This window comes from Pomacea canaliculata, linkage group LG9 (assembly GCF_003073045.1).
Source record: "Pomacea canaliculata isolate SZHN2017 linkage group LG9, ASM307304v1, whole genome shotgun sequence".
Classification (NCBI taxonomy): domain Eukaryota; kingdom Metazoa; phylum Mollusca; class Gastropoda; order Architaenioglossa; family Ampullariidae; genus Pomacea; species Pomacea canaliculata.
The window spans coordinates 4060414-4071995 of NC_037598.1; the positions used below are offsets into that span (position 1 = coordinate 4060414).

Below are 11582 nucleotides of genomic sequence, written 5' to 3' on the forward strand. Positions count from 1 at the left end.
TTTTTGCTGGGGGGGGGCTGGAGTTGTAGGTTTTTTTTTTGTTTGTTTGTTTGTTTTGTTTTTTTCATGGGGGTTGAGTGTTTGTTTGTTTGCACATACACTAATTACTTCATAAAGCGGATGCACGACTCGCAATGCCGTGTGAAAGTAGAGTTTCGTTCAGCGCTTAAGTAACGCACCCCAAAGTCGAGGGCGTCGCCACGGACACGCTCCACTTGTCGGACACCTGGCGGGTTGTTGCGCAGTGGATTATAGCAACGGCTCTTACCTGACTGGCGGGCTCATTTCCTTGGAACATGCGTCCATTCAGTCGACATTTTTTTTCACGGGAACGTAATACAAGTCCTTGCATATTTCATACAAGAGCGGGATGGGACTGAGGGGAGTGATATTTAGCAATAAAAAGGTGAATGTGCTTCATTGAGGCCCCACAGCTTTTGACTACTATTATTAATCATTATTAATCATTAATTTAGACCTGTCAGGGACACTCAATGCGGACAATACACACCAGCAAACAATGAGTCCCATACGTGGTCTTCCTCACACATCACAAAGATCTGTCCATGGGCTTCACGTTTCCTATTGTCTGTTGTTGTTGTTGTTGTTGTTGTTGTTGTTGTTGTTGTTGTTGTAATAAGTGTACACATTATGAATGACGTGTCTGCTTAGAAGGACTGAAAATTTTTCTTTCCTTATAAAGAAGCATAACTATACTATCTAACTAATGTTTAACCTTTTCTTTTATTTGTCATTTATATTTTCGTGTATTTTGCTTGTTTTTTTCTTATTTTGGGGTCCTTTATGGTGTGAAATCCCTTCTTTACGCAGTTACATCTTCCTCAAATCTGTGGAGTCAGGTACCCATGTCACAGGTAGATAACCCGGGGAAGGGGAGTATGTTGCGCCACAGTGGTTTCGATCACGTGGACTCCGTTTGTGTAACCACCAGCAGGCTATTCCTTTCCCTTAACACACTGGAGTTCTTCAGGGAATGGGAGGAAAACCCTGACGGCCGATTCTGTGAACAGATGTGACACATAGAGATTCGTGGCGTGATATGAGATACGATCGCAGTATCTTCTAACCCTCAGCGTATTTGTGACACGAGAAGGATGTTGTACCGCCCCCGCGGGTTGCCCCTTGATTTTAAAAAAAGAAAATTTCTCGTAGAGACTCGAGAAGGTTTTAAATTTAACCTCGATACGGATCGGTAGTTTGCATGATTCATTCTCGCAGGAGTGTGGATCAGATGTCAGATATTGCTCAAGCATGAATACATCCTAGCAACACGAACTCTATTTTCTGCGTATCGGAACAGCCCAACATTTACAGTTTCCTCCTGCACGAAATCCATGAATACTCTCTGCCCACCCCACCACCTACCCTCCTCGCTTCTGTCTCTTTTGCTCACTCTCTCTCTCTTTCCAACCCCTCTCTCTTTCTTTTTTTCTCTATCTCTTCTCTTGCCACTCAGTCTCATGGGTATTAGAAGGTGTGCTTCATACGCCTTTCAGATATTATTTGCTATGTGACAGAGATACTACGAGATATGATTCAGTCGCCCTTCAGATATTATTTGCTGAGTGCCAGTCCCCAGGTTCAGTTGGTGAGCAAGGGCAGGGAGCAACACAAGGGGCTGCAAGAAAAAGCATGGGGTCTCTCTCTATAAATCTCCAATTGGTCATATATCAACATCCATGCTTGTCAAACACTTTTTAGCCATACAGTTTGTATGCCACAACATGATGTTATCATGAAGTCTACTTCATTCGAAACAGACACAGGTAAAGCACTTTTGTTTCCCTCTAGCAATAGTTCACAGACCTACTCCCTTCATCACCAAACCGGCATAAAAAACAAACATTTCACTGAAAAAAGTATGTCATCATCTTGCCATTCTTCTCAAAGCAAATATTTTTGTCACTGAGCTGGCCTGACATTTAAAAGATCTTAGCAAATGCTTGTTGGTTGGGTTACACCTCCAAAAAAACAACATTTTTTAACACAAAAAATTACAATTTTACGTGCAAGCAAACAGTAATTTCCAACAATAATTCACGATGTCAAAGATAATTTTTAATTAACATCCTCAGTATCATTATTATCATTAATAAGACACAAATGTGGGTATACTGTAATGTAGAACTTTGTGTGTGTGTGTATATAAGAGAGACATTCTGGTGTTATGTATTGTGCATGCCTATGGTTATTCAACTCAGTATATTTGACCTCGTGGTCAACCCGGGTCTCGACTCCTCTGCCAGCGATCCCGAGGACTCCCTGACAACACCTGCTTCTCGATTTCTCACTATCCACCTGGCAGTTAGATACCAGGTGAACTTTGTAATGACAATACAGATGAATATGAAACGATGTCTGCCAACCGACATCTTCACTAACGCCTTCTGAGTGTCGTCATCAGAGACTGTTTTCACGACCTTTGACCAGGAGTGTGTCTATGTCTTGTCTCAATGCTCTCAATCCCTTAATCCTTGTTATACTTATGTAGGTTTACTATAAATGTCAGACGAGCATTTGTTCATTACTGTTTATGTTTTTGAAGTTTATAGTTAGACTAGCTGCTATGCAGCAGTAGTTTGAACTCAGTTATGACAAGGTATCATTATCATTTTATTTTAGGAGTTTATTTTTGTAACTTCCTTCTTCACTTGCCACTCCCTTGTCGCCACAGTTTGTGAAGGGTTAAAGGCATATGACTAGTTTAAATTTGAAAAGAAATAAAAATGTCTTCGCGTTGGACTGCTGCACACGTCGCTAAGTACAGCGCAGGTGTCACTGTTGCCTCAGGTGTGTCGCTCCTTGGGTTACATTTTTACACCTCAACCTAACTTAATTTACAGCCGAGTCAACTAACGGTGACAATGAATTACTGCAAACATAATCTGAAATCAGCTGCGTATGGTGTGTGTTCAAGAACATGCATGCGTGCGTACGTGCGTGCGTACGAATGCACTTATGCCAGCCGGTTCGAGTCGATTCAGCGGTCGAATGACTGTCACCGACAGAGGTCATCGTCCCGGAAATGCACCAAGTTTCGAATCCTTTGTGCTCTTGCCACTGCTAATCACGTGACAGTCCTTTAGAAGTCGTCACGCTGACAAAGACTTTCCTTCAGTCTAGTCATTAACTTCCTAATGACTGTAACCTTCGCAAGCCCTGCGGCAACCGGCTTTTATCCTTTCGAACCCAAGCTCTTACATTCGCTGAAGGCTTCTCCGTGAAACTTGATCGAAACATGTTTTATCTAGCAATGACATGACAAAGGAGAAAGCGGTGGACGAGGAATAAAAACAACCCGCCGATGACCAGGCGAGATCTGAACCCACGGACCATACGACTGTGACTGTTGTGAGCGGTGTAACCTCCAGGCTACCACACCTCCCAGTGAGCATACACAGTTCAGTGAACAGAGCTATTAAAAGAAACAGCAGTGGTAGTGGAACTGGTTGGTGGTGGCAACGATCGAGAAGGCAGGAGCACTGCACCACGCACGAGGACGAGACGGCAGCGGAGGGTAGAAGGCAGGTTTGCGTCAATAAACTGTTGTTTCTTTCCCTGGCAGGCGACGAGGCTCGAGTGGGAAGACATGGCTGTCGAGCGGGACTAGCGTTCAAACCCCTTTGTTACAAGGAGTGCAAATACGGATTTTTACCTGTGACGAAAAGTTCATGTTTGACTGCACCTGATCTTTGACCTGCGTCAGTGATGTCACGTGTTTCACCTGCGACTTGTCAGTGAAGCGACTACCTGGACGAAACAAAGGAAAATCTCAGGTGCAGGCTGTCAACTCGTCGGCTCGTATTCAAACAGAAAACCCGTTTGAGGTACGGAGGGGATGTACCGTCGTTTAGCCGGGTGTGTAATGAGCTACACCAACTGCGACACGACAAAAGCAAACAATCTTCATCTGTTATTTATTGCCTGGTGTTTCTATTTGATCTCATCGATCAAGTTTTCGACATTGTGGCCATTCTGACGACAGTAGAGGCAGGGTGTGTCTTGCAAGTAAGTGGTCTTTTCGGATTTCCTTCTTTGTGTGTCTTCTCTTCAAAGTGTCACCTCAATGGGTTTCATATTCCTGTCTCTACTTCAGACGGTCCAGGTCACCCTGCTGCTAACCACAGCTTCGGTCAAATGTTTCCTCATTTCATCGTCACCTTCATCTTCACCGAACAGTTCCGTTGGGACTGACAGCGCATGCGTGTTAAGGCCGGTAGGTGATGTGCAAGAGACGTTGCAGGAGTTGGTTTCGGGTGGAGTGTATCTCGTCAACATCCACCTGGACGTTCAACCACCTGACGCTGCCGAGAGCTTCAACAGGATATCACGTGACCTCGGCATCTTTCAGCCTCTGGACTGGCGCCGCACGACCTCTCGTCAGGGTCAGAGCATGCTGATGCTGAGCGACATCTACGACGTGTTGTCGTTGTCGCTGCTGAGCATCAAGGTCGAGAGCCTCGACGTCACGCTCAACGTCACGTCCCGGGGCTGCTGGGAGCGGATGACGTCACGAGAGCTCTTGGATAAGCTTCAGTCGCTGTTGCTGGACGACTTCCAGGTGAAAGACCAAACCAGCTCCAGCACCCACACCAAGGATTTGAACATCTGCAACCAGGAGCTTCGTCGCGTCCAGAACCGTGCAGCCCAGTTTGTCCACGTGTGCTGCCACAGGACACACGACGATGGGAAGGTGGTGTGCAACGACGTCACTAGCGACCCCTGGCTGGAGGTTCTGTTCGCCGCGGTGTTGATCATCAAGGTGTTGGTGGTGCTGTACAGTCCTAGCTTCCTGCCGGAGAGTGTGTACCACCACCAGACCTCCTACATGCAGTACGTCTACCACGAAGAGGTGAGATTATTTTGTCAGTACTCAACATCCTCATCCTATTTCTACTCTAACTCTGTTGTCGTCATGGAAACATCATCCTCCAAAGTCGAGATCTTGGAGACGATGAATTTTTCATGTGATTTTCTATTCTTCTGATATCGACGGTATCCTCCAGTCACCTCTTCTGACAACCATAGTTTATTTCCGGGTTTGATCTACTAACCCGAGTTGATTCATTCGAGTATCCATCGAAATCTCATTATTTCTTATTAACATTGTTCACTTGTTGTTTTAGATGAAGCTGAAGATGCTGGCAACGGTCAGGCCTCAGGTTTACCAAAGCCAAAAGGAGAAGATGAAGATTGTACGCATGTGCAAGTTGCAGGACATGCCCAGGTTACTAGGGATGGTCAGTCTATGGCAACATGACCGTGTGTATGATGTCCACATCCGGGACGTTCACCTGGCCGTCAAAATACGAAAACTCCTGGGAGAAAATCACGTGCCTGTAAACCTGTTTCGAGTAAGCTTTCAGATTAGTTTCACATTTCTAGGGAAGTTTTTTAATTCTTTAAATTTTATTCTTTCTCTGTCAGTAACATCTTCATCTGTCTTATAGATTCTTCTGCATTTCTAGAAGTTGCTACTACATCTGTTGCACAGGTTCTTTACAACAACCTCTTCCTCTGTCGTCTGCGCCGCCTGACCCCCCTGGATGCTTGCTGCAGGACCCCCTTGTTCGGCACCTTCCGACTGAAGCTCACGTGGTACAGGTGCATGAGGGCCGTTGCCCGATTGTTGCTGATGGCCATCTTGGTGCTGCCCTGGCTCATCCGACTAGCCATCTATTACCAGTAAGATACAATGCAGTTTTTGGCCTGGGTTTTAAAGGCGAACTAAAGTTATACACGAAATTAAGTTTTAAAAAATGCTGGAGTTTCAAGAAATAGAAATTTCCCCAATTATTGTGTCAGAAAGCCTGATCCAAATTCGCCAGAAGTTTTCCATTTTCTGGTTGCAGCTACGAGAAGCCAGTGGAGGAGAAGAAAGCTCAGGCCATATCAGAAGCAGGAATGACCATCCCTTTCACCGGCAGCTTCATCCTCTACCTCTCGCCAGTTCACGCCGCTTTCCTCGTCTGCTACATCATTCTGTGCCTGGATACCATCCTGTACAGTGTGCTGTCTCCAATGACCATAGAGCAGATGAAAGTCATCATACTAAGGTTAATATTTTTGCTAAACTGTTTGCAGTCGATGGGATCCTGATTTTTCCTCAAGTAGGGTAACATGCTTTATATACATCCCTGTATATCAAATGGTTTCCTATATCTTGATTTATCTCTCTTTAATAAATACAATACACGGACATAATAATGGATTATCAATATCTTTATCTCCTATCACGAAGCTTAGTCTGTGAAAATCAACCGACTCACTCCTTTGCTTTCGATTATTTTCGTTCATTTGACTTCCTTTGCGACTTAATTTACACAAAGGTTTTGAAATAAGGAGAACGAATGAATATACTAAATTAAAGAATCTAATATTTACTGACTTTATCTGCAGATGTTTACACGACATGAGAGAAACTTCGAAAACGCCTTTGTTTACATGGCTTCTTGCCTTCATCTGCAAACCATTCACCTACCTTGGTGTGCTATTTCTGCCTCTGTTGCCCATTTTTCTTCTTCTGTCTCTCCCGATTCTGATACCGGTAAGACAAACCTGAGCAGTTGTTTTGTTTTAATAAATAGATAAACACTATTTTCCCTACATCAGCCTCGATCTCAGGCCTCTATCCTACCTCGTGACAGCTACCTGCAGACACTTGAACTTTTTGTAAAATTGTCAGACTAAACATCCTAAAATTATATTTAGAAAAGAGGAAATATAATTGTCGATAAAAGATATGGGGGATAATGCGTTAATACATTCTAGAAAGAATTATTTTCGCGATTTTGGTTTGGACTTCATTCATATTTTGAACTAGGCTGATTTAATGTTGAATGTTATTAAGTTATTAAATCTTTTAAACCATAAATCAGTGTATAGCTGTAAAAAAAGTTTCAAATTCTTATTTTAATTATTGAGCCCTCGACATCGATAACAGCAAACGATTTCTTTCTAATCTTCCCAAGTCTCGTCTATTGCATATTTAATTACACAGGGATTTGAAATATGTCTGTATTTATATTTACATTTATCTGTAGTTTTATTTGTTGGATAGCTGCTCGCGTTCTACATATTCCCAGCTGTCAACCTCACCTGTAGGATTCTCTTTCAAGTCTTCTTCGTCGTCTGCCCCTCGGGGCTAACCGGAGGTGTCCGGCGCCTGTTAGTGCGCATGTCCGGGTGGATCGGCCAGCATCTGCAGCTGCAGAAGGCGGGCAAGGAAGGCACTGACTCCACCGACTCCTTCCCGACAACACGTTTGATAACGAAGGACGGGGTCATGCAAGTGAGATATCGAACTTTACAAGATCAACGGGAAATGAAGGATTTATTTAGTTCTGGGAAACGGATAATTAATGGAGGGGATAACATGGTACTGAAGCTATATATAGATATTGATGATGTCATTGACAAAAACTGTTAAAGTTTTTGTGAGATTGATGTTATAAATGATAGCAATTGCTTGAAATGAAGGATTTAATTATAAAGGCAAGGAGAGATGTGATCACTTATATCGATGACAAATTATCATTGCCAAAATGTTTGTTGCAGATATTGACGGCGATTATCTTCCTCGTAACTTTTTGGTCCTTGACTTTCCTCTTAATGGAGCTGCTTGCCTTTGGGGTGGAGATGGCCGTGTACACTTTCATCGGCCTGATTCTCACGTCTGACGTCACCACACAGTACCTCAGCATCATCTTTTTCCTCGTCCTCTACGGCCATGGGTCAGTAGCGAGAGTTGCTGCTATTGACGATACTTGCCTACAGGACTTGAACCCTGACCTTTAGTCTTGAGCTGCTTTTTTAATTGAATTCACGGCCAATCAATTAAATGGTAGATATAAGTAGTAGTAGTTATTACAATTATATTATTTGATAATTCATCAAGGGTTAAGCAATAGCATGATGACCTATAAACTCAAACACAGATTTATCATTATTTATTTTAGGTAAGGCGAAAAAATAGTAAAAAGTCTCAGACACAAACTTTCCAATGGCTATGAAAGGGAGAAAGAATTTCAATAAAATGGCGGGTAGGTAGAGGGATTTAATCCGATTTTGCGGTTTAAATATTTTCCCTAGCAGCCCCGAATGTCCACACATTGGATCCTTGTTATTTCTTTTAAGATGCATCTCGGAGGTCAACTCCAAGTACCTGGCCTACCACAAGCTGGTCCAGCAGCAGCTTCTGTCGATGGTCCGCACGGAGATCGAGGTGATCGCAAAGAAAGTGGAGCTGGCCCAGGAAAATACCGCCCTGCACGTGCAAGGGGACATGGCGCCCGAACCCAGCGTGCCCACCGTGACCCTTGAGGTGCATAAGGGTTACCCGGTGTGGGAGACCTCAGGCATGCTTCTCTTCTTGGACCAGAAGGATACACCCTTCACGCCCGAGAAGTTCTTCGAGCAGACGATCGACCTGCACTACTGCGGCTGCCCTGGACCGCTGCACGTCAACGCCATCAAGGGGCTGTGGCGCTTCACTCGCATCGTTGTCTTCCTCGCCTTCGTCTTCGTCGTCGTCATGGCATTCGGCAGCGCCTACCGCGTGTCCACCACCAACCAGTTGTTGGCTACGGTCGCTGGTGGCTTCATCCCGTTTGCCTTCACTTATTTCTTTGAAAGGTGATAACAAAGACGACGACGACAAAGATGACGAGGATAGATGCATGGATGGATGAATGGATGCATGGCGGATGCATGGACGGATACATGGATGGATGCATGAATGGATGACTACAACTTCCATTTAAACAAAATTTTTAATACATTTTAGATGCAAAAATACTGCAAACCATCCGTCACATTATTTACAGATATCAATGAACGTACTTCATCAGAGTACTTATACAGCTTTTCAATCCACAAGTTTCTTCCCTTGAGTAGTTGACAATTCTTAAGCAGATTTTTTTTTTTTGCTCAATGACAGTAAGCATAGCTGTTAGCAGCAACTGTTTCCCTGCTTCTAGCATCTCACGTTGGTAATCAGTGAAAAACACTATGAGACCAGTGCAACCAATGAATTCTACCTCAAAACGAACTCCAAATATGATGAGCAAAACACTTTTCTGTTAGTTTGGGATTGTATTGATGAACACATTTTACATTATTGGCCGATGGCTTTTCATCTTTCGGTATTATTTTCTATGGAATATTTCTAGTTATCACGAGAAATCATGTCTGTGACTGGATGATAGACGTGTTCCCTCTGTATCCCGATGTCCAACCCCCTAGGAGGAATCAGAGAGCTTTTTGTTTTAGAAGTAGAACTTTAATCAAGGAAATGGGTTCGTCAGCTGATGCGATGTGAATAACGAGAGGAATGACCACAGACCCTCCCAGAAGCAGCCGATGAGCTGATGAGCATTTCCTACAGAGAAGAGCTGCGAATGGGAGGTCATAGGGCGCATCACACTCGTGGGCAATTTTGAGAAACCGCTGTGCCACTTCTAATTACAATTCTGTCACCAGCAGGCGGCAACATTTTATGATTATTTATGAATGCACAAGCGTTTTATTATCAACATCAGCTAATTACATCACACCTAATCCTGGATTACCCTTTCTTTTCATGATTTAAAAAAAATTGCTCCGTGGACGCACAGCAAAAAATCATTCAATGATAACATGATAATAACAATAATAATAATAATAGTAGTAATAATTAGCAGTGAAATGATGATAATGGTGATGATATTGTAGCACCTATAAAGCCATAAAACTGAGAAAACTAATTTTGCACACAAAAAAGCCACTGCTCGTGTACGTTGCCATAGCGACAGATGAATATTTAATCATCCCGACAGCACTGCGTCTACCTTCAGAGAGCTCCGCCGTTACCATTCACCAGTAAAACACTCGATCGCCAGCAGGAAGCGGAAGTTGCATCGAGCTAAACCACCAATCGCAGCGAGCTAAATTATTCATGAACAGGACAACTCACACAACGAAATGAAGATTTGCTTTCCTTTTTTTTTTTTGTCTTTTTTGTCGCCGACATGAAACCGAGCGGCCGTCCAGGGATTTGTGAACGTCGGGGCGAGGAGGGGAGAGGTCAGGGAGGTGTATATCTACCCTTCCCTCCTATGCTTTCAGCTTTAGCTGTGTCAGGCAACCTGATTTGTTTTTCAATTAGAGTTATGCATTCCTAGAGGATGGATTTAGAAATAGTTTGCGAATTGATTGATTGATTGATTGATTGATTGATTGATTGATTGATTGATTGATTTTTACCTTCCAGCAAAGAAACCGATTCCTCCGTAGACGCAGAAAGCGTGCAATTCCGAACCCAACTGCACACGGCCATCAACGAGTTTCGCCAGACGTGGCCTGTCTTCGACATCGTCCAGTCGACCCAAGAGCCTGACAGCGACTCCGGCAGGTCGTCCACACCAGCAAACCTGCCCGCCATCTCCAACCAGTCATGCTCCACCATCGAGGCTACATCGCAAAAGTCGTCAGAGAGGCTGGACGATGTTGGCTGGGGGGATGGTGAACTCCACATCATCTTTGACCTCTCCAAAGGAGATGACTCCGCGGCCGCGTCTACGGACTGGGATGCAATCGGTTCGCAGTCCATGCTCGGTCATGGGGACATCGAGGAGGGAGAAGACGATGGCCCAGATGGAAATTCCGCTAAAAACCATCGATCGACGATGATTGAGAGTGATGATAGACTTGTTTAACAAGCGTGTAGTGTGAACTTACCTGTGAACCACGCCACGTGACGAGATCGGTTAAGATTTAGAACAATTGCTGTTGTTTAAAATTTGGCCAAAAAAAAAAAGAAAACAAAACTGAATAGCCAGGTGTGTGTGTCACAGGCTCCGTAACCACGTGACTTGCTTCTCTCGCTCCATCATGGCTCCGTCCTTAAACAGCATGACACTGAGACGTCACTAAGGTAAAGGTCGTCCCATGACCTTTTCGGGTCGTTAGGGAGTGAGGTGAGTGCTATAACTACTCGGCTATCCGCTCTCCGAGTCACGAGATGCTAAAACAATATAGTGTAGTCTTTCAAATGAAGCTCAAGAAAGGTACTTTGGCAGCGAAAAAAAAGTTTATGAAGACAGGTATAGCTGTACAGGATTACTATGTGTGTGCTACATAGGCTTATGTGTTTGTAAAAGTAAGATATAGGAGTCAACAAAAACAATTTTCTGGATGTAAACTTATGCAAATAAAGTGTGTTATGTTATGTGTTAGTGCTCCTTGTAATATGTCTTATTGTTTAACAGCAATCCTACTTCACGATCTGAACAAAACATGTTATAGTCAATGACATCGGATGTGTATGTTCTGTACCAAGAAAACTCATTACCTTAGACTCAAAGAGTTCATACCGAATATTTATTTATTTATTGAGTTAGGTTCATGTCATTGATGCCAAACTCAGCAATGCCTTCTTCAGCTCCTCGACTGTATTTGGCTAGACCACAATCATCATGGCATTCAGCTCAATAACATCTTGAGCATCACAATCATTATCAGTTTCATTTTACCATAACCATCTACTATTATTTTAACTGGTATTTTTACTGTGCGCACACTAA

At 43.6% G+C, this 11582-nt stretch overlaps 1 protein-coding gene across 1 annotated transcript; it reads left to right on the forward strand.

Moving 5' to 3' along the window:
• Positions 1-2874: 2874 nt before the first annotated feature.
• On the forward strand, positions 2875-11227 carry LOC112572406. The gene is made up of 9 exons (XM_025252078.1): positions 2875-4873; positions 5148-5375; positions 5516-5706; positions 5874-6077; positions 6421-6568; positions 7082-7312; positions 7579-7754; positions 8158-8655; positions 10271-11227. The coding sequence occupies exons 1-9, from the start codon at positions 4088-4090 to the stop codon at positions 10713-10715; spliced, it is 2907 nt and encodes a 968-aa protein (XP_025107863.1). The 5' UTR covers positions 2875-4087; the 3' UTR covers positions 10716-11227.
• The last annotated feature ends 355 nt before the right edge of the window (positions 11228-11582 follow it).

Excerpts from the sequence above, each read along its gene's own strand:
- LOC112572406 (XM_025252078.1), top strand. The coding sequence starts at position 4,088 with ATGGGTTTCATATTCCTGTCTCTACTTCAGACGGTCCAGGTCACCCTG. Across the intron at positions 6,078-6,420 it reads ATGAAAGTCATCATACTAAG|ATGTTTACACGACATGAGAG; the intron begins GTTAATATTTTT and ends CTTTATCTGCAG. Across the intron at positions 7,313-7,578 it reads CGAAGGACGGGGTCATGCAA|ATATTGACGGCGATTATCTT; the intron begins GTGAGATATCGA and ends TGTTTGTTGCAG.